At 41.7% G+C, this 24052-nt stretch overlaps 1 protein-coding gene across 4 annotated transcripts in view; it reads left to right on the forward strand.

Moving 5' to 3' along the window:
• The window catches only part of adamts6 (ADAM metallopeptidase with thrombospondin type 1 motif, 6), a gene marked incomplete at both ends in the record, with an annotated part of 57421 nt that overhangs the window by 21942 nt on the left and 11427 nt on the right, over positions 1-24052 (forward strand). For all 4 annotated transcript variants that reach the window (XM_083983099.1, XM_083983100.1, XM_083983101.1 and 1 more), the window contains 8 exons: positions 4543-4650; positions 7989-8134; positions 10322-10385; positions 13792-13894; positions 16220-16353; positions 19780-19903; positions 20704-20784; positions 23166-23329. In XM_083983099.1, the coding sequence (XP_083839225.1) occupies positions 4543-4650; positions 7989-8134; positions 10322-10385; positions 13792-13894; positions 16220-16353; positions 19780-19903; positions 20704-20784; positions 23166-23329 (924 nt within the window). The remainder of the gene's footprint in view (positions 1-4542; positions 4651-7988; positions 8135-10321; positions 10386-13791; positions 13895-16219; positions 16354-19779; positions 19904-20703; positions 20785-23165; positions 23330-24052) is intronic.

Consider the following 24052-nt stretch of genomic DNA (forward strand, 5'->3'; position numbering starts at 1 on the left):
ACAACTCCAAAACGCTCTGGTGGACAAGCTGTGACCTGAACATTCACCACACTATGAAATAATAACGGATCATTATGAGACAGAGTTGTTTTAGAGGCAAATGCAGAGACTGCTTGCCCAAAAACTGCCCTCGATGGGAATGCGCATCAGCTGTTTTGCATGAATTTACCCCTAAAACAACTCCGTCTCGTAACGTTTCCTTATTATCTCATAGTGTGGTGAATGTGCAGGTCACAACTTATCCACCAGAGCGTTTTGGAGTTGTTGGATTGTGTATTTGGTGAGTTTGATGAGGGAAACCAAGAAATCCCATGAGCCTCCGTAGCATAGCTCTGAGCAGCTCCGCCGTTCTAAAAATAGCTTGCACCGACAAATAAAGGTAACGAACCTACTGCTATGACTATAGGGATTATGGCAATGGGCCAATTTGCCAAAATGTTGAACTATCCCTTTAAAGTAAAAACACAAACACAACTGACTCGGCCCAACTCCCACACAGAGCGATGTGGTGTCCAACAAGATCAGACGTTTCGTAAATCATTAGAGTGAGAACAGATTACCTGGATAATCAACTTGTTGACTGATTGATTAAGTGATTAATCATTTAGTAAGCACCAAAGTAGAGGTACCAAGCAGTTTGCTTCATTTTTAACGATTAATCTTGAAAATATTGGTCAAATAAGCTGATAATAAGTTGTTATTTGCTGCCTAGAAAATCATTGATGAAGGAAATTTCAGCTGATAATCAGATCATAATTAAACTGTGGACTAAAGAACACTTACAGAGCTTGTCAGATATTGAGCAGGTTTCTTATTTTTGTATCACTGACCTCCATAATTGTATTTATTCATCCAAGTTTCCTCCTTTTATATGGAAATCCTCAATTTTTGAATAAAAACAGCCTCCAGTATTTATTCCCACCTGCGCCGTTACACAAACTTAAGACTTTTTCTAAGGGTTCAAATATGAAAAAGTTATTTGTTCATGGTTAAAATACAACGTTACTTTGTAAACTTGTGGACAGCTAAGAGTCTATAGGCATAGAGTATATCTTGCAGTAGGCTAGAAAACAGAAATGATTGCAGGCTACTGGCAGCGTGTGCTTATTCAGTATAAATCTGAATACAAATATTTCTGTGACACGAGCACACAACATAGTGACACTTAAAGATTATAAATGCAGTGTGACGCAGAGGACAACGAGAGACGGTTCTTCTTAATTCCCACATTTGAGAATCTGGGAACAGGAAGAAAAAATGTTTGACATCACTGATTAACCATCAATTCTAAAAAGCTGTTTGCTAATCAGTTAATTGACTTCACTGTGACATACAAATGATCCCAGTGGGTTAAACACATTTAGGAAACGCAGGTCGTTAATAGACTTTATCCTGATTAGAGGTATCAGCCGTGATGAAAGCCCGTCCGCCCCTCCCCTCGGTGGGTAATAAGGTAATAATTAGAGCTTTCTTCGAGTTTATATTTCCACGCTGAGATTAAAGGGGAAGTAAAACATGTGAGGAAGGTAATTGTTTTATTATTGTCTGACAATTAGAGCTGGTTCGGGGGCGTCTTTCCACACGTCGACTTATTCCTCTTTTTAGTCTGTAAACGTCCCAGACAGAGAGATGAAGGATTGAAGTCAACACTCGTCGTCTTTTTGTTTTTGTTTTTTCCTTTTTCTAACCTATAATGATAATGATTCACCCTCTTCTTGCCCAGGCCGGTAATGAGAAAACCTTTGGTGCTTAAAAAAAGAGGACGAGCGGGCGGGCGGTTCGAGAGGTTTAATGAACAATAACGTGATATTGTTTAGCGTCGCATAAATATTTGGGCACATGATGGGAAAAGAAGGAGAAAGAGATTAGCTGAGATCATATAGTTATTTCATTTCACTGAAAGAAATATCTGACAGCAGATTATAACAGACCCAGAATCAAACCCTGTTATTTTGGCTCCTAAGCTCATAATTGTGGTTTCAGATCAGCATGAAAGACACACATTTATGAGATTTATGAGCGGATTGGATTCCAGCAGTGATTCAACAGAGCTCGATCGGAGTTTCTTCATCTGACAATCAGATCTATTTCATGCAGCCATCTGTGAAAGAGATGCCCTCTGCGACGGCTCACAGGACAGGCGTGACCACAGAAATGGATAAAAGGTCTAATGAATGGAAGAGTCTGGTTTCCTGCAGCCGTAACCTATTGAACTTTTCAACATTCGCATGAGCACTTGGTTGTGTTTTCTAATCGTTCAGTTGCAGTAAAAGAGCAAAAAAAAAAAAAAAAAAGCGAAGAGGGGGGGAAAGGCAGAGCCAGAATATATCAAAGTTTATCTCTAATGTATCTATAAATTATGTCAAACGGTCACATTGTAGTTTTTAATATTTCACGGGTCAAACATGTTGCTTAAGACGCCCATTCCTCGGGTTTAGTCTGTGAGATAACAACATGATTTGTTCACTCATTTTTTGTGTTTCGACCACAACAAACTGAAAGCTCTGGACACAAATCTCCATCGTATTCATCCATCTTCAGGACGGCGGTGGAGATTTACCGCGTTTCTCTGCTCTGCAACAGGTTTTTTTTTTCTCTTTTTCCCCATTATTAAATGATTTCTCTGGATCTTTTTCTAATTATGGCGTAATTCTTGTAAAATGCTGAGTAGTTAAATATCAAAAATCTGTATAAAACAAAACTTTTGTAGCGTCTGGGAGTTTTCCCAAGTGATAAGTTAGACTAAGTTTTCATGAGTCGGCGCCTGCGGAGTGATAAAGGTCGACTAACAAAATAAAAATAACGTTTTGAATTATTAAATATAAGTTGAAACTACTTTTAGCCCTGCTGCTCCCTGTCCCTGTTCCACTTTTCTTATCAAATATAAAAGCCTATAATAAAACAAATACTTAAAAAACTGTTTGATCTCTTTCAAAACTGGCACAAAACACGGGATCAAATCTAGCTGAATAATCAAAAAAATAAACCACTTCTCAATTGAACCTCTCACAAATCAAACCAGATTATTTATATTATCCATTGTTTTGTATCAGGGGTCATTAAACAGAAGAGGCTGGGAACCTCTCGTGCACTGCTGGGCAACATTTCACTGAATATGGCCCATGATGCCTTCAGGGCCCTTCAAATAAATCCAGTGACTTTAAAGTTCCCTTTCACCGCAGGCGGCATCGCAGAACTGTGAATCACAGCGTGAGTCCGTGTGAGAGATGGTGGAAAAGTAACACGGACATCAAAAGAGGAAATTAGTGTAATTTATAGCGATAATTTGTTCTTTAGTGACGACTTCCCTCTTCTCAGTGAGACGATAATCCTGCGCTCAAAGCTTCCTGGCGAACTTTATGAGTGTTTTTTTTTTTTTTTTCTGAGACCTGAAACGACACTGGAAGCTGAAGGTATGAAAAACAAACAACCTTTGATGAGTATATTAGCAGCGCTCCCTCGCTGAGTGCCCCTGCCCTTCTTGGTCTTTTTTTTTTTTTTTTTTTTAGTATTTTATCGCCGGCTTGTTCTCTCTTAGCGTAAATCCATCAAGCAGCCCCACGTCCCATGTTGGGAGAAGGCCCGGGCCGCTGACTGCTGACCTTTTAGCAGGGCTGAGATAGTGAACGCAGCGTTGAAGGAGGGGTTGGGGTTGGGGGGGGCGGAGGGGGGCAGGTTATTGAAACCAGCTGGTAAAGAGGGGAGTCGCTGCAACCAGAGAGTGGCAGTTTGCCGCTTTATTTAATCTGGATAGGCTCAGGGAGCTGCGGGGCCGTGGCATATTTACTGACCCCCGGGGTCAGAATCCATGCGTGGGATCATAACTCTTTTTCATGGGGCTGCTCTTCTGCCGTACACAATTGTCCTGTAAAAAAAAGCCTTTGAAGTCGAAACACAAGGCGACCCAGTCGGGTTTAATGGGAAATCTAATGCAAGGTTGTGCAGAGCTGTCCTTGTAACATGTGTTCACTTTATGGTTTTATTTATTTGGGGGGCAACTTAGTGCTGTCTTTACCCCTACGTCTCTCTCTCTCTCTCCCTCCATTCCTGTAGTTAATCTAAATGGATTCTCCTCATGTCCCAGACTGAGGGGTGAGGAGGAGAAGAAGAAGACAGAGATATGATGTTTGTTCAGACCGCTCAGTAATACTAAAGATATTTGTAAAAAGGCCTACAGGTCGTCTTTATCTAAGACTTGGGAGGCCGATTGCTCACTCTTGATTTCCCCTAAGAAGTAAGAATGGGATTTCTTGAACTGATGTCACGGTCCCGTGTGGTCCCGAGGTGAACGTGAGCAAACGTTAGTCATGGTGTTGATCCAGCTGACTCTTCATCTCTCATAAGAGAACATTAATAGCGCCCACTGACCCTCTGCATATTGCTCAAGATGCTCTATGATCCAAAGCATATGGGTGACGCTTGAGATTCAGACGCCACCTTGATGTGGTTTCATCGTCCTCTGATTTGATTTGAATTTCATTTCGCTGTTACTGATATATCATTGATTTATTCTGACCAACTTGCTTTTGCCTTCTTTCCTAGGAAGTGTGTAGAGAGCTCTGGTGCCTTAGCAAAAGCAACCGCTGTGTAACGAACAGTATCCCGGCTGCAGAGGGGACGCTGTGTCAGACCGGCAGCATCGAGAAGGGGGTAAGTCACCGGAGCTTCACACAACTTACCAACTTACTTCAAGTGATGGTTTTGAATGGATAGTTCAACATTTTGGCAAATTGGCCCATTGGCTAAAATCCCTATAGTTGTAGGAGTAGGTTTGTTACCTTTAATTGTCGGTGCAAGCTATTTTGCAAGACCCTATGAGATAATAATGGAACGTTACGAGACAGAGTTGTTTTCGTCAAAATTCATGCAAAACCGCTGATTTACGTTCCCATCGGATGCAGTTTTTCAACAAGCAGTCTCTGCATTTACCTCTAAAACAACTCTGTCTCGAAACGTTCCGTTATTATCTCATAGCGTGGTGAATGTGCAGGTCACAACTTGTCCACCAGAGCGTTTTGGAGGTGTTGTGTTGTGTATTTGACAAGTTTGATGAGGGAAATCAAGAAATCCCATGAGCCTCCGTAGTGTAGCTCTGAGCAGCTCGCGGCTCTGCTCCGCCGTTCTAAAAATAGCTTGCACTGACAATTAAAGGTAACAAACCTACTGCTAAAACTATAGGGATTGTGGCAATGGGCCAATTTGCCAAAAATGTTGAACTATCCCTTTAAGATATACAATGCAGATAGGGTGGTTTCTGTTGCTGTTAAATTACATTTTTTCACATTTGAATTGAAGCTGTGCAATTATATAGTGAATATTTTGAGGTTTATGAGTTTTAATTGGACAAAACAAGACATCATCTTGGATTATGGACATTTTTTTCACCATGTGGCTCACCTGCCCTGGGAAGGCTTATTGCTTGCAGGAAAGATGGTAACGATCAATCGCTGAACTGCAGGAAAAGCCTGAGTGTGAACTAACTCTTTATTCTTCGTAGGTCACTGGGAGTTTTGGGGTTGATCTTTGCCTTTTGGGTCGTGAACGAAACAGTGAGCAGCTGAGATCAGTTTCCATAGCTGAGTGGTTGAGATCATCCTCATAGATAAGGTTAGGAGCTCAGGCATCCAGAGGGAGTTCAGAGTAGAGAGTAGATACAAGACTGTATCAAAACAGAAAGTATAAAGTGAAAGGAGGTAGAAATCTTCAAATTCAAATAAGCTAAATTACAATAAATGCAAATAAAACAAACCCTTATCTAAATGGCTTGATGCCAACCAGAGTTATGATATTGTGTGATTTGGGTGGAAGGAGCCTTTAACTGTTGCTCAGACACCTGATGCAGCACCTGGTTGATGTGTAATGATGTCTCTTCGGTCGTGATACCTCACTGCCTCAGCTCGCATCTGTTCCACTCTGGGAAGGGGATCCTGTTCCCTGAGTGTGCACTCATGCAGTGGGTGCTACCACACACACACACACACACACACACACACACACACACACACACACACACACACACACACACACACACACACACACACACACACACACGCAAGCAGGCCAGGCTTTAGGTCATCGGCCCACTGTTGATGCCAGCCAGGTTAGGAGAGACAGTTTTAACACGGATTATGGCAGCCATTGTCACTGGATGGTCCGAGGTCTAAAAGGGAAGAATAGGAGAGTGTCACGAGCTGTCACCCGTGATTACCATTAGCTCAGTGGAGCCTTTGAGGGCCGGGGCCCACGGACAGGGTCCTGGACAACACAGGGGGCCCCAGGTTGAGCCTGGGGGGCTTTGGACCAGCTTTTGGAACAGCTTTAGGAGAGCCAGTGGCGGACCCTGTCTGCCCCTGGCGGGGACAGCTTCAAAGGAATATGAATGTCAGCCATTTCTCACCCAGCGTGTAATGGAGAGAGGCCCTTCCAACAGGAGCAGGGAGAGAGAGGAGAGGAGAGGAGAGGAGAAAGGGAGGGAGGGGGGAAAAGAGGGAGGAGGGAGAGCGGCAGAAAACTGACCAACAGTGAGACGGTTTTCTTAAAGTTTTCACTGTGTTCAAATGGATTCAAAAGATTCGTGCTCTGAGGTTGTTGCAGAGAGCAGAGGTTGTCTTCCTCCTCCCTCCTCCTCCTCCCCTCCTCTCTCCCATCTCTCCTGCCTCCTCTCTCCTCTCTCTCTCTCTCTCCCACAGTTAATCTTGTTTAGACAGCGTCTCAGGACGTGAATGAGTAACTCAGCGAAAGAGGACAGTGGCCCAACGTAGCCCTCACCTTGACTGTCCCAGTCTCTCTGGGTTCTTAACCTACTGACACAGTTGGAGAGACAAAGGGCTGTCTCTGATCCCTTCTTCCCTCTGGATCTCTGGACAGCTTAACATGAGGCTTAAAACATTCCTGACATGCCGTGCCGGACAGTGCTTTCCATCCCTCACCTACCTCTGAAAACACCCCACAGAGCACAGGAAACATTAAACAGGAGAACAAAAAAACATGCAAAATCAGGATGAAATGTTGCTCTGTTAAAATGAACCTATTTGCTTTTTTTTTTTTAATCATCATTATTTAATTAAGTGAATAAAAGGAGCAATGCATCATGTAACATATCAAACTGTTCATCTCAGTCTCTCCAAGATGATGAGGTCTTATCCAAAAGTCCAAAACCCAGAGATTGAAGTTGACTGCCAACAAAAGGACAGAGTCAAGTCGGCTGTGAGAGCCGTGACTGCTTTGCTGTGACATCACAAAGTTACAGAAGTCCCGACAGCTCGTTTTAAGACACAGTTTCTGATGCAGGTTGTGTGCTGCTTATCTCCTAGGACTAAGGATTTGATACTTTTACAGTGTTAATACAGAACTTAGACCTGATCTATAATCAAACACATGGATATATATAACTTTATACTATAGGGCCTTTTAAGCAATGGCAGAAAAACTCCTGCGACTCTATTTCTTTTCATTTTTTAGAGGTTATTTGTCTTAATGCTTACATCTAGTGCTACAAAATGAACCTATTCCTTTAACTATAAGCAGGATTGAGTCATATAAACTGCACACAACAATAAAATAAAGCTCAACGAGGAGGAAACCAGGGCAGCAATAAGAAAACGGAAAATGACAGGTGAGCGCGAAGAAATAACAGGACTAATGCGGAAATGAAATTACAGGGTGGGTAACAACGGCGTGATCACAATTTACTCCTTGTGTGTGTGTGTGTTTCCAAAGAGAGACGGAGGGAGAGGGAACGTGTTACTGAGGGGAAAAACAGTCCAGCAGGATTTTTTTTTTGTGTGTGTGTGTGCGTAGTCTTCATTTCATTATATACAAAGGCACATAAATTCACAGTGAGCTTATAATAACTGCTGGACGACTGCAAAACCGATACCTAAGTTTTCTGCATGTCTCAGTGTTGAGGTAAAGAAATGAGCCGATGATATATATATATAATAACCAAATGTCTGTCTGTCTGTCTGTCTGTGCTTCTCCCCGGCCAGTGGTGCTACCAGGGGGAGTGTGTTGCGTTTGGTACCTGGCCTCAGAGTGTGGACGGAGGCTGGGGGCCCTGGTCGCTGTGGGGGGAGTGCAGCAGGACCTGTGGGGGCGGTGTATCCTCCTCCATGAGGCACTGTGACAGCCCAGCGTAAGTAGGCAAAGTAAGCCACAGCAAGCTGAACACACACATCCAGGTCCTGCCTACAGGTGTGTGTTTGTGTGTGCGTGTGTGTGCACATGTGTGTGCTGTGCTGTGTGGATGTGGGAGTAGAGATAATTAGAGTAGTGACATGTTGACAGTGGACGTCTCCTTCTGTGGGGGAAAAATCTTCCTTTTTTGTGGAAATTTCAATGTTTTTCTCAAAGTGTATGATAGAAAAAATACAGAAAAATGATCTTCCTTCTCTAACTTTTTTTCTTTCATGGCCTTAACACTCCATAATACTTGAATGTTTATTGTTTATTCATCCAGTTCACAAGTTTCGGCTGCAGTTTTTAAAGGGATAGTTCAACATTTTTGGCAAATTGGCCCATTGCCATAATCACTATAGTCATAGCAGTAGGTTTGTTACCTTTATTTGTCGGTGTAAGCTATTTTTAGAACGTGAGCGTGGTGAATTTGCAGGTCACAACTTGTCCACGAGAGCGTTTTCGAGGTGTTGAATTGTGTATTTGATGAGTTTGATGAGGGAAACCGAGAAATCCCATTAGCCTCCATAGCGTAGCTCTGAGCAGCTCACGGCTCTGCTCCGCCGTTCTAAAAACATCTTAAACCGACATTTAAAGGTAACAAACCTACTGCTATGGCTATAGGGACTATGGAAATGGGCCAATTTACCAAAATGTTGAACTATTTTTTAAGGAAAAAAGCTCTAAAAACCCTACTGTCCACTAACACTGCAAACAGCAAGCAGACAGGAAAGGAAAGAGGCAGATATCTCCCTCAGGAAAGAAGGTGGAGACCAAAAACAGAGCAAAAAGAGACGGGAATATTGGTCTTTTCCCTTGGCAGGTGGGCTGACATATGACTCCTAATGGATATTAATGTTACTCTACAACGTCTGGATGTGTAAATTGTACATATTGTACATATCATCTAAAGTAAAAGTGTGATTATCTGCAGAGTCAAGCAAGGATTTATAGCTGACAAGACAAGACTGGATCAGTTTCCACAGCTGGGAAATCTAGATTTGAGCAAAGGGGAGGAAGCCTGAGGTGGTCATACGCTGTTGCACCTGTCAATCAAGGCAAGCACCACCCCATAAAATCATATACCTACAAGTTATTTAGAGCCATTATAACAATATTAGGATGAATATGGGTTCAGTCTTCTTCCTCCTGCAGTTGGAGATGGACTCCATGATGGAGCATGTGCAGTCAGTTAAAGACGACACAGCTCGCTCTCCACTGCAGATTATAGAGCTGCCTAGTTTTGTTTTAAGGCCTCCCGTGTGTCTGCACCAGACAGATCGCTGTCCAGTGCATCTTCGTCTTTGCATTCCTTTGTTTTGGAAGCTAGATATTACGCGAAACACGTCATGGGAAGACACGAGAAAAGAGCCAGGGTGAACCAGAGGGAAGAGGGGGGGAAAGAAAAGAAGGAGGGTGGAGGGTGGGGGGGGAGAAGGCACCGGCATAATGTGGAACACCTGTGTAAGGTGATCGCTGCCGCTCAGGCATCAGTGCAAAGAGGAGGAGGAGGAGGAGGAGGAGGAGGAGGAGGAGGAGGAGGAGGAGGAGGAGGAGGAGGAGGAGGAGGGAGAGAAAACAGTGAGACCAGCCTTTACCACATTCATTACAGAGCCTGTCTGAGGGTCTCTTGCAGTGAAGTGGAAACAGTGATGGAGGGAAGGGAAGGCTAATGAAGGTGAGAAGAAGGCAAGAGATGATAAGAGCAGAAAAACAAATCTACATGTGTGTGTATGTGTGTGTGAGCAGACGAGAAAAAAAACAAAAAAAATTACACAGCGAGCGGAGAATCGCTCTGAGGTTTACACACTTTAGTCTCCCTCCCAAATCTAAATGTCATGTCACACTCAAGAGCTCTCAGCTCAGCTTGGATTTCATGAATGAATCATTGGCGCGCACGCTCAGCAAAGCAGCGAACGCAGACAGACTTTTGGCAGTCGTCTTTTTTTAAGGCCTGTTCCACGACCTGCAATCACCAAACCTTTCCTCATGTACAGTACTCACTAACATCCCAGAGATGATGACTTCCTTGAGGAAAATCTGAGATCTGTGAATTTATGCTGTTCACTGTGATGCACTGAAGATGTCATGTCCTCTCACTTTTCACAATTTCCCCCCGCTCATTCAATTCTCCTGTGTCTCTCAGTCCGTCTGGAGGAGGAAAGTACTGTCTTGGAGAGAGGAAACGCTACAGATCCTGTAACACCGACGTGAGTTTTTTCTTTTCTTTTTTTCTTTTTGCCCTACTCTGCTTGGTATTTAAAGAAACGTACGCAACTACATGAGCCTGGTGTCCTCTGTGGATGTTTACTTTTCTCACTTAAACCTCTCTGACCATTGTTCAAGTGCTTTTTTTTGCTTTCTTTGCCCTGGGTCTTGTCTCTCAGGCTACATGCAGACTACCCTACTTTACCAACCTGCAATATAATGCTGATAATTAAGCATCAGAGCTATTTTCACCATAGAAACAGAGAGCTAACATACTGCTGCAACTAAAGGTAGCAGGAAAAACCATTGTTTGGCTGTATCATATCAATAAACAGATGGCTGATATTGATCTTTTATCATGTGACTTGCAGATATGAATTTAAGTTTCTGGTACTTTTTATGTCTATGTTGGTCAGTCTGTCCCATTTTGCAAGAATACAAATGATTGAAGTCAGATAAACAGACTTTAATCTTATTAAATAAAATGGATGTTGACAAAGTTTAACTTCTGGGACATAATTTCTGGCAATAATGTAATAAATCACAGTGTTTCACAATGTTATTGCTAACCTCAGCATATAACAAAACGTTTAACATCACATCACAATTATCCCATTGTGACTTCAGTGTAACATCGTATCGTGGGACTGGACTGGGCCTCACAGCTCCATGTTTCCCCCTGCAGAACATGTTCTGTTAGAAACGGCTTCACAGTGAAATGTGCGAGCAGCGTCGCGGCACCTCTCAGCTGTCCGACGTGCTTTCTTCCTGGAACGTGGGACAGACGATGATAAAAATGCACAGGCTGCGAATCAATATCCCCCCGGTGACTCTGGGGGTTGATTCGTCTTTGTGCCTTCACTTTATAGTTCATATATTGTTTGTGACATTTCACTCGAGTCGACGGTGATGATCGTTTCAGAGTGTATTTCATGAAAAGCAATTCGCAGACCTTTTTTTTTTTTTTCTTCTTCTGAGGTCTGGAGCAATGCTTTAAACAAATATTTAACATGGCTGCAAGTCGAGATCTCTGTTCAACTATTTCTAGGTGGCCGTTTTTTCACAAGGTGAAAATTGAAATAGTTAGGGCCCTGGTGGACATTTAACCGCAAGTCTTAAAAATAACAGCTGAGAGCAAGCACTGAGTGTTTTCTTTGGAAAACAAACAACACCCCTAACCGCTATTTCATCACACTGACCACACCTTGTCCAGGGAAATGTGTGTGTGCTTGTGTGTGTGTGTGTGTGTGTGTGTGTGTGTGTGTGTGTGTGTGCTTGTGTGTGTGTGCGCGCTTGTGTGTGTGTGTGAGAGAGAGAGAGAGAGCACCAGATGTAGATACAATGACACATATTCTGTCTTGCACACACACACACACACACAGATAGATTGATGTTTATATCCCAGCTGTTTTTACACTGATCATTGGTCTGATATTTTCTAATGGTGCCGCCCTCCCTTCCTCTTCACTGCTACTACATTTTGCCCTGTGGAAAGTTTCTTTATAGGAAAAGTCTGCTACCATTATCATAAAGGTTTACGTCAAGATGCCGTCTTCTGATTGGCTGTAAGCCCATTTGACACATAACTCAGAACTCATAACTATTATGACCATTATAACGTATTCTACTTCTGTAAGTTTAACAAAGACTAGTTCGTCATTGTGATTACAGTAGTTCTTCTGATATTTGGTGATAAACCAAAGTAGTTTCCAAATTAGAATAATTCACACCCTGATCATGTTGCTAGTTAAGGCTTCACACAATAAAGATAATCAATAAACCATCTAAGCATTGACCTGCTGGTTGCACAAGAGGAAAAATCAAACTATTACCAGATTCATTGAGATTCATCCTCTGGGTGCCATGAACGTCTTGACCAAATTTCATGCCAATACATCCAATAGTCTGCACCAGAGGGTGAGGTAAAGTTCATATTATTAAGAAAAAGATTAAGGCAGTAGTAGAGAGGGAGTATGCGCCATATCAATAATAATCTGTATTGCTGATGAGTCAATCAAATAATCAGAAATCAAAATTTTAAAAATCTATTAATCTTGAGTCGGTCATGACTCATGGAGAAGAAACACCACATTATGCTTTGGTTCCAGCTGTTCAAATGTGAAAACTTACTGCTTTTCTTTTTTCTTTTTCTTTTCTTGGACAAATGTTTCAAAGACATTTTTACATTTTATTGATCAAAAAGTAATCAATAGGTTAACTGAAAATGAAAACACTTCTCACTTGCAGCCCCCCCTCTAATGTGATCTTATGAGTTTTTCTTTCTGCCGTTAAACACGTGTTCGCACATGTAAATCTCATTTGAGCCTTTGTTGTCATTTCAACACACACTTGTAATAATATTATTTTGTCTCTTCTGACTCAATCTGCATGTTTGATGTGCAGGTTTTAAAGCTGCCATATTGGCAAAACGCTCGAGTGGTAATGAAAGTGGCTCGGCCTCCCTGTGGTCCGATCCAACGTGGAACGCTTTCAGCATGTGAAATACAGCTTTGACCTAAGAGCTTTTATTTGTCCTGGGGGAGAGTGTTTTGGGGGTTTCTAAGGACCCTTTCACACCAATAAAGTGCTTCTTTCCACTTTTTACCTCCTCGTACTGGAGCAACATCCACACAGCCGAGTCCCATCCCAGATAAGTCCAGAACCAGAGCCAGATTCAGGTCCGCACCAGCCTGTGCTGCTGCTGCTGCTGCACTGCGCTGGCTGCAATGGGCTCCTGCCGATCCTCTCTGGCTCAGTTTATGTTTCTAATTACCCGGCCAAAGAAATGCTTCATTATCCATCATAAATCCACACATGAAAACAAAGCAATCTCTCCAGATGCAAAACACACTGGTCTCAATTAGGAATTCCAAGAAACAAGTCTGTTTTAGTGTCTGAAAATAAAATGTGACATTTCAGACAGACTTTGTCCAGTTCTTAATAATGATGTTGTCTGTGCAAATAAAAACTTCCCAGAATAAAGAAAAAGTCTCAGCGGATAATTCACTTATACAAAATGGTAACAGCATGCTAGCCTGCATCACCACTGCATTTTAAAAGACTATAAGTGCACTTGCAAGGTTTAGCTGCTTTAACACAAATCACATTTCCCTGGTGTTTCGAGCCATTTGTTTCATATTCTTTCACTGATTTCTGTGTGATAATAGAAATAAATTAGCTCTTTCAGCTTTGTAATCCATCACACCCAACATCCAGTCAGCAAAAAGCTGCTGCATTTCTTTACTCTGCAGCAATGACGCAAAGGAAGCTTGGTTTTTTCTTTTTGACCCCTTACTTTTTTGATAAGAAAATTTTTTTTATGACAGTAACAGCTAAAGAAGACAACATTTTAGCTGCTGTGGCACAAAAACATAACTCTCAACTCTTTTTCTTTTACCCATTTTGCAGGCTTGCCCTGCAGGATCTCGAGACTTTCGAGAGAAGCAGTGTGCCGATTTCGACAGCATGCCTTTCCGTGGGAAATACTACAACTGGAAGCCGTACACTGGTGGTGAGTTCAAGATGGAAACTTGTAAATCAACCAATGCATTTGTTTGAAGCTGAACTAAATCAAGTTTGCACCATTAAAATCTGAACAGCACATTGACATCAGTAATGTGCAAATTGATTCCCAGGAAAAAAAAGTCTAGCACCGGTCCGTGACTAATCTGGCTGGTTCCAGATCAGGTTCATATTATTTAAATTATAGCAGAAACTATGATCAAATCATTTACATGTACTGTAGGTGTGAATCTGTATCTTAAACTTATTAGCTGTATTTTTTCTCCATTGCACTTTAAAGGAAGGGAATACCTCATTATGCTAACCTAACAGAAGCTATTTAGCTAACATGTCTGACCTTGTAAATACGTAACATCTTGAAGTACGGTGTGCATTATAGCATTAGCATTATATTTTGTAACTTGAGGTGTGGTTTGTAATTTTTTACTTCATTGTAATTTAAAAGGACTGGGAACTATCCAATTATGCTAATCTAATAAGAGTTAATTTAGCTAATTGTAACCGCGGACCTTATTTAGCATAACAGTTTAGCCTAAGTAACTTAAGTTAGGTTATGCCAGGTCAGATATTTACACCACATTTCTCATTTACTGTATTTTACTTTTAACAGAGCTATGCTACAAAGCTAAAGTTAGCTTCTTTAGCATCTCAACTGTTGAATACCTGGAGTTGACCTGCAGTGTTGAGCATGTTACACTTAAAAAAAAAAGTAATTAGTTGGCTTTCCCCAAAAAGTAACTGAGTTACCACATTATAGAATGGTCAAATGTGTCAAATTACATATCCCTAACCCCGTTTATGGATCTATTTCAGATAAACAGCTTTTTTCGGACTAGTTAATGGACTGAAAAAAATGTATTTACACTTAAACGGGTGTATTATTTGTGATGGGACTTCTTGAGTCAAGTAACGACGAGTAACAGCGCATTTTATCTGTAACTGTAACGGCGTTGTAACAGGGGAACTTTTTTGATTACTGGTTACTGAAAAAAAGTAGCGCCGTTAGCAATCCTATCATTGGAGGTCAGTGGGTGTAGGCTACGGCTATAACCTCTTCCTCTATTACTTTCTGTTGTGCATCTAGCTTTAATCTGGTGATGTGTGCATGAATAGACAAACCGAAGAAACACCACTGCTACAAGTTTGAAGCTCTTGCTCCAAAATATTTCAAACATCCAAACTCTCATCTAGCTATGTTTTTCAGTGCCGAGTTGTAAAAACTTTGCTGTCATCGTTTTTTCTTTTTTTTTTGCGTCACAAATGACAGCCTGCAGGCCGGCCGCCCCTCGGTGTAGTTAACGCTGACAGTGGGAAGGTCTCTTTGATGAGTAAAGGATTCCTCAGATTCCTGTGCACTTGTGTTAGCGTTAGAAGACGAAGACGAGGACGAAGACGAAGAAGAAGAAGAAGAAGACCCCTCAGCTTCTGGCTGGTCGACCTGCTGCTTCTGGTCCAGGCCTGGAAGATTTTTACATTTTGGACAGATGTCCTGACACAGCTCATGTCAAGAATCTCCCAGGAGAAGGAGTGGAGCTCATTCTTTGGTCTATTCTGGATCAGCACTTATCTGACCGAGCCAGAATGAGTGGAAATGCTATTGTACTATCACAGATATTGGCAGGAGTTTAGGACTGAGGGCCTTGTGTCCTCCCCCCTCTCCCCTCCCCTCCCCTCCCCTCCCCTCCCCTCCCTCTTCTCCTGCTCCGAGCTCTCCCCTTAGTGTCTGCAGATCATGGAAAATATCCACTTAACTAAAAACACAAATAGCTCAAAGAAAAAGAAAAAAAAAAGTGATAAGAGTTTGAAGCATGTAAACACAGCTTTTATTTTCTTTTTGGAGATGGAAGAGCTTAAGTTACACCTCCTTTATCACACCGGCCCTGTTTTGTCAAATCCATCACCTCCTGACTCTTACGGCGCTCTGCGGTGCTGGGAGCTGTCATGTAAAGAAACAGCGGATAACCTGCCAGCGTTGTCTCTGATGCTGTCAGCTTTTAACGGCGACGTCATGCTCCGGGGTTTTTTAGATCTGAGCTGCGCTGACTTACTCCCCCCACCACCACCACCACCACCACCACACCACCACCTCCCCACATGATTATTATTGTCAACAAGTCGAGAGGAGATTTCAGAGCTGGCTGCGAGTCCTGGAACAACACTGGAGTGTTTGCTGGTCTCCATGTATTGTTATAGGGGTGTATTATTAGGTCATGTTGTCTGTTTTGTGTGTGTGTGCTGGCTGTACTGCAGATAACTGTGAGCTCTGTCTGTCTATGTGTGTGTGTGTGTGTGTGTGTGTGTGTGTGTGTACCAGGTGGTGTTAAGCCCTGCGCTCTGAACTGCTTGGCAGAGGGTTACAACTTCTACACAGAGCGCTCTCCTGCCGTCATCGATGGCACCCGGTGTCAGGCCGACTCTCTGGACATCTGCATCAATGGAGAGTGTAAGGTAAGGCAGTCACATGTGGTCCTTTAAAAAGCCTGAAAAGTTGTGTTTTTCACATATTTCTGTGTGATTCTCTTATACCAAAGTCTAAGATTATAGTTTTTTTTTTTATATATTTATGTTTAATATAACTATAAATATATATCTATAACAGCTATCTGTAACTATTCCCTAGTTTGAGCCTCTCATTTTGGATAATTTCCACTTTTCTTTGTTTTTTATGATGGTAAACTGAACTAGTTTGAACAAAACAACATTTTTGAAGATTTTTGGTTTTAAGAAATTGTAACAGGAGCCGACGACTAAACAGAACTTAGCTGTGCTCCCTACTATAGTGTTTAGATAATGTGGCTAAACCGTTAGCTTGTCTACAACCTGTGTGAAAGCTTGTGTTTCTTGGCCCTTTAGTCTGTTGTTCAGTGTTATCATCATATCTGATATCTAGTAATAAACACTGGCGCTTTCAATTGCCTTGCTCATGGTCTTCCTGAGTGGGAAGTTATTATAAGGCCGTTTTCACATTCAGGTCACATGATGACAACAGAGCAAACTGTCCAATGAGGAAGCCTTTGAGATGTGGTTGAAAGCCGCTGAGTCAAATTGTACTTTTCTTCACCAGGTGAAGCTGATATAACTTTTATCGTATTAATTATGATTGAAAGCTAATTCTCTCTTCATATACTAATTCGTATACTCAACATATTAAATATGCATGAACAAAAGCCAGTGAAAACACATCATAGATCATACTGTAAGGACTTCTTTCCAGACATAATTAAGTGATCAGTCCTGTGTAATGAAGGCAAATCCCTATGAAACGACAGACTGATGCAGTAACTGGCACCGTGCCAAACTGAACCCAGTATTAGGATCAATTTGCATGTCAGATACAATAAAAATAGATAAGAAAATATGCATCTCCTGCCCTGAAATTTGAAACTTGTTTGTGACAGATATTTTGTCAGTGACATTTTAGCTCCACACGAGTTTCCTCGGCCTCGGTGCCCCGTAAACACGAGCGCTCACAGAACCGCGTCCATTCTCCAGTGAAGAACAATTGGACCTTTGAGCCTCTGATTGTGGCAGATTGTGATCGAATGACTGGCATCGCTCTGTCTGTGACTCTTATCAGGGCGGCGCAGCCTCGACCAGGATTGTTTTGTGATAAATAAAACACGAAAATCATTGTTTTGATTGAATAATGATTTATATATATTTGAAAAGGCTGATTTAATAACAAGGCAAAATAACATTTTATTGAAAGGAGTTGGCAGTTGGTGCCGTCTCTATTTTTCTGAGCATAAATCACTTTGTATAGTTAGTGTGTGTGTGTGTGTGTGTGTGTGTGTGTGTGTGTGTGTGTGTGTGTGTGTGTGTGTGTGTGTGTGTGTATATGTGTGTGTTTGTGTGGAGATGAGGGTTTTTGTGTATTGTGAGATGCAGCTGAAATAACTTTTTGGTTCCTCGCTTTAAGTATTTGCTTTGACTTCCACCTGACCGTACAATTTGATTCCTGTTTGGCATGAAAATGTTGTGTCTGTGCCCACAACATTACTCTGATTCTAATATAAAAACACAACATGGTGTGTGTTTTAATGGGAAGAGAGCGCTAAGAGGTGGAATATTCTCCACCAAAGGAGCATTACAGGTTTATTTCCAGTCTGAGCAGCACGTTGTTTTATTTCAGAGGCTGGCGCTCTGGGTTCGCTGCCACACCATGATAAATCTCTGGAACACTGTCTGCTTGGAAAGACGTCAGAAACACTCAAAACTGCTATGTTGTGCACATGTGCCGAAGACGGGGAGAGAGAGAGGCGGGGAGAGAGAGAGATAGAGGCGGGGAGGTTCAGAGGAGGAGAGGACGTGTGGGTGACAACAGTAACACAGTTGTATTGTCACACACTATTGAGGTGATAAAGTTGTTATCGGACAGTTCAGGCCGGAGCTGTGTCTGTATATCTACTGTACACGACACTCGTCTGTTGCCGTTTCACTCAGATTCAATGCTCTGCACAGTGTAGAACTGCAACTAATGAGGATCAATTGATTAATTACTAGTATCGGAGCTTTTGCAGATTTTTTACAAATGTCTAATTTTGTTCAACGAGAAGCTCACATAAACATTTTGGCCTGTTTCTCAGGAAATAGCTTCAATAATTAATGATTTATCATAATATTTGGAGACTGATTGATCAATCAAACTAATTGTGGCAGCTCTCATAAGTGTAAATGTAGTATGTATTAAAGTTCAACTGTCTAAATATCAGATGTAATACTATTACATCTGATATGTAGATAGTTGAACTTGTGAATCCATCTAATCTATATTATATAGAGCTATGAAGGAGTGGAATGCCCTTCCAAATTATGTTATACAACAAAGAAACATGGTTAGTTTTAAAATGAAACTAAGAGATTATTATTTGGATCATAATTTTGACCATTAGTGTAAATACGTAAATTGGGTCATGGCATCCTCACTCAATGTAGGAGCTGGTAATGTTTATGTTTGGTGTTCGTCTTGGGTGTTTTATTTGTGTATGTATTAAGTATGTGTCTTCTGTATGTATTTTTGTTTTTATGTATTAAATATGTGTCGTTAGCAGATGGTTTGCATTTGTCACTTATGAAAATGAAAAGACCCCAGGAAGAAAAGCTGCTGCCTCACAAAAGCTAATGGGGGTCTTAAATAAACCAAACCAAACCATCCATCCATTGTAGTAGAGTGTTGGGTAAAACCTAGACAGGTCGGCTGTCAATCACAGGGCCGACATATGACGTAGTATAGAAACAAATGCACACACTCACATTCACACACTCACATTCACACACTTAAGGCAATTTAGTCGCCAATCAGTCAGCGCTAACTGCTACTCCCAGCTGGCAATTACAAGTTTAACTCCTGCACTCAGTAATGCACATAGATAAACATGTTGTAATTTTGATGTAAAATGCACTAATTCATCCAAGTGAGCATAAATTGAAAGCTGCAGGCGAGTGAGTTCATGTTGCAAATGCTTTAACAAAAAAACAACAACACAGATCTGGGATGTGATGATTAAGACGATCTTGCCTTCAGTAAAAAATCTACCGAATACCTCTGTGTAAACATGACCAATCAGGCAGTGATGAAGCAATCACTACAAATTGAGCACAGATAAAGATTTAATGATCTCCATACGGCCTCCATATCTAAACGTATTTGCAGCCAGCGATTTTTATATCTGTTGCACTGGCTTGTTAAAACATCTCAAGTCAATCATTTTTTATGGCGAGCAATTATAGTTTTAAGTTTTAGTATCAGTGGAGTTGTGTTAAAGGATTTGTCTGACGTGACGTCTTTTCATGGGGCTTCGTTAAGACGCACACACACTGATCCAGTTTCCAGTTTTCAATTAAAACATTCCTTGTTTTCTTTCCCCCCTCAAGCACGTGGGCTGTGACAACATCCTGGGATCTGACGCCAAAGAAGATCGATGCCGCGTGTGCGGAGGCGACGGCAGCACCTGCGAGGCCACCGAGGGACTCTTCAATGAGTCTCTACCCAGAGGAGGTAAAAAAAACAAAAAAAAAACACGTCGGCTGTTTTTTTTTTTGGAGGGGAACGAGAGGCTTAGGTGGCTTTCCATCAGATCTCCTCTGATGTGTTTTACAGCAGCTTTCAGGCCTCTTTGATTCACTTGGTGTGAAGCAGAGCGTGTGTTTTGGTTTGATGACCACATGTGACAAACTTCGAGTCACCGGAGATGACCGTGAAGAAAACAACATAACTCACTGTCCTTTTTGGCAAAAGTAGCTTTTTGTCCAAAATCCAACACATCCCTGAAGCCAGGAAGATAATCTTTCATGGAAATGTGCCTCTTTCACCTTTGTCACTCACCGACAAGAGCATATGTTTTTGGCTGTTTAGAATTATGTTGTCAGAATATGGATCAAAACATAATATTTTTCCCATTAATTACATCATGGAGGGAAGAAATCAGGCGTAGAGATAGGGGGCTTGGCGTTGGCTGTAGCCTGAAGTCGTCTATAGAGACAAGGAGAGAGAAAACATATTTCTCCTTCTATGGTATGGCAAGTAAACCATCTAAAAATACAGTGTGTGCATGTGTGTCTGGAAAAAAAAAAAAAAAAGGAGGGGGATTGTGTTGTCCTCCCGCTTTGTCCTTTTTCGGCAATTTGGGGTTTATTCTATAGGTGCTCCTTCTACCTTACATGATGTGTAACTTTCTGTCTCCTCTGTGATGTGAAATACGTCCGGATTGGAGAGAGAGGGTTGGGTAACGGTGGGGGTTGGGGTGGTGTTTGACGGGAAGAAATACCCCTTTACTGATGAGTGTCCCTGTCTTCCAGGCTACATGGAGGTGGTTCAGATCCCAAAAGGATCAGTTCACATCGAGATTAAAGAAGTTGCCATGTCCAAGAATTATATCGGTGAGTGACGGCGGCCCTGGAACGACTGAGTCACCATGATAATTAGACTAAAATGCACTGTTGTGGTTTTTTTCTTTCTTTCTTTTTCTTTTTTTTTGCTTCTTATTATTAACCACGGCACTGACGATGGTGCTGCAAAGATGTCAGTGTTTGTCTGTCCAGCCCCTTGAAATATCTGTTGGATTTATTGTGTACACACATGCATGGTCTCCTGACTTTGATAATCTCATGACCTTTCATCTAGAAACACCAACAGGTTAACATTTTTGTTTTTGGTGAGTTCTTAGTTCACAGACTACTGTCCCAGAGGATGAACCCTAATAATAACGTTTGGGATCCTGTAGTTTTTCCTCTTGCACCACCATGATGATAACATTACAGTTTTTGAACAAAACACATGTACAATAATTATTGCTGGAGACATTCATGGTCCCCACAGGATGAACCACAATGACTTCACTTTCTAACATTTCTTCTATTGCCACCTTACTGAAACTTGCATCAGATCCAAATGTGCAGATCTTTTTTTTGCACCTTGGCATACACTGGTCGTAAGTTTATAGTGTTTATAGTTTTTTTTTTTTAAGTAAATATCTCAACAACTATAAAATGGATCATCATGAAATGTTGATACAAATATTCATGGTTCCCAGAGGATGAACCCTAATGGTTTAAGTGATTCCCTGACGTGTCCTCTAGCACCACAAACAGATCAAATATATTACCGGTAGTATCTAGATGTCTGCACCAATCGAACAACTCGATGGATTGAAGTTAAGTGGTGCAACATCATTTATGTTCCCCAGAGGATGAATCCTAATGACACTGTTCCTTTCGATACCCATTCACTTGTTTTTATGGTTGATGAGCTGAAGTTAGCAGCGAGCGCCAGTGAACACCACTGTGTCTCTGCACAGCACAGCTCCGCGGAGCTCCAGCGAGCTGCATGTCTGCGGGCGGTTTATCTTGTTTCATTATCTATCCATCAGTCTCAGCAGACCCTGTAATTCAGTGCAGTGTTATGAATTGGCAATTTGTGACATGAGGCTGTTTCATATTATGTGTTCTGTTCTGTCAACCACATATCCAGGGATTTCCTTGTGTCTTTGTCAAGAGCAAATTAGAAGGTGCCATCATTTAATCTCTAATGTGAAGCTATGAAACATTGTGTTTTTTGAGGGTTTAAAAAAAAAAAAAAAAAAAAAAGCCCTCTGTGGATCTGTGCATGTGTGTGATAGTCGTCTTGGCACCGAACTCATCCGTTCTATTCCAGACTAAACAAAAACTGTTTGCACCACTGGCAGCGTCAGAACCATAACAATCAAACAACCGGATTCAATTAAGCCAGTTCTGTGTCTTTTCATTAACTAGAGAAAGACATGTGACAGTGTGTTGAATTTATAGCGGATGGTGTTGATGGAGGGCTTAAGTTACACTTTGAACCGGAGAGCTGCATCAGATTTATAGGGCCTTGGTGACAGCTGCCTGGTCCACCAGGATTATGGAGGATATGATGTCTATATATCAAAGTTTAAAGAGTGCAATTTTGGCTGTTGTGTCGGGGCTAGATTTTTCCCTTCCAAGCAATTTGTAACTTTGTTATGAATTTCATGTGTGACCCCAGTGATAAAGATAATATTTTGCTTTTGTAGCATTGTCTGGGTCTTTCCTATTTAGGTCAGCAAAGTTTGCATTAAAAAAAAAAAAAAAAGTCTTATTAAAGCAAAAACTTAGTGAGATAATTCAAAAATAGTGCTTGTGAAGACTTGTGTAAACTGCACTGCTCGTAATAACAAAGTCACCGTGCTCGCAGCGGGAGCGCCAGATGTGCAGGGAATGAATTTATTGAGAAGAGGATTGTGGTGCGTTATAGTCGAGTAAACTGTTGTTCATCTAATCTGCGTAAATACAGCAGAGGGGAATCTGGAGAAGCGCGAGCCAGGGAGACAGAATAGCCAGCGGTTCGGATCATTTCTCCTCAATTTGGCCCCATTTCAACGCAGAGAAAGTGGATATTTTCAGATCTGTTGTGCTTGGAGACCAGCTTTTGTTTTGACAACCAGACAGAGTGGTATTCACGAGGTTCGTCCAGGCTTTCACCTGAGGAGTGTTTTCTTTCTCTTCCCAAATTAGACGTATGTACGTGTTGCTGCACGTGACTCGTCTCCACTCTTCACGGTGTGTTTCTGCTCAAGTCTGTCAGGGGTCAGGTGGTGGTGGTGATGATGATGATGATGATGAAGACGAATGACGCCGAATGATTGTCTCCACCTGCTGTCTCAGTCAGCTACCGTTTCCTGCTGTTGTCTGCTTCTGGTTTTCGGTTTTTCTCTAAGAGTATCTCTCTCTCTCTCTCTCTCTGTGTCTCTGTGATGTCGCAGCGCTGAAGTCTGAAGAGGACGACTACTACATCAACGGAGCGTGGACCATCGACTGGCCCAGGAAGTTCGACATCGCGGGCACGACCTTCCACTACAAGAGACCGGCTGACGAACCCGAGTCGTTAGAGGCGCTGGGAGCGACCACGGAAAACCTGGTGGTCATGGTAATACAACATCGCAGTGTCCATCAACATACAGTAGAGACAACATGAGTCTCCTGGATAATCTAATGTTTACACAAATTAATTATCACAACTTTGCCTCTTACAAATCACATCAGTTTGGCGTCGGCTGGGCAGAAACACTAAAACAGGAACTAAACAGGGTCAAACTGACCCAGAGTCTCTGTCAGTGATCTGATTTATGACGCTGAATGTTTTTATCAGGTTTTTTTCCAAAATATATTCTTTTTATATTTCATTTTCCTTCCTCAGTGCAGCAGATTTTTAGGATCGGTGATTAGATGTTTGCAGTTGTGGTGCTTTCTGATAGGCAAACAAAGTAGGGCACAATAATAATGACAACAGCACGTTAATGCAAACACCTCAACCTGTTCTTTTTAAAATTTTCAATTAATGTGCTTGACTCTGACCTGACCCGTTAATCAGGTCACAGTCCAAAACCAAACAGTAACCATGGTGCCGTCATGCTTTTGCCTGAGCATATTGCAGAGCAGCCTTTGAGGGTTTGTCATAATATTTGGTTCATGTATAATTCTATATTCTATTCTTATCGTTGCATTTGCATAAGGCAAGCATACATTTAAAAAAAATCCCTTTTGAACAGGAAAAGAATGAAACTTTCAGCTCCAATTTGCTGTGAGAGACAAACAAAGTGTCGATCAGTTCAATGAGCAATACCTTCACACGCTACCTTTCAATTTTTTA

This window comes from Trachurus trachurus (genome assembly GCF_905171665.1).
Source record: "Trachurus trachurus genome assembly, chromosome: 12".
In the NCBI taxonomy this organism is placed as follows: domain Eukaryota; kingdom Metazoa; phylum Chordata; class Actinopteri; order Carangiformes; family Carangidae; genus Trachurus; species Trachurus trachurus.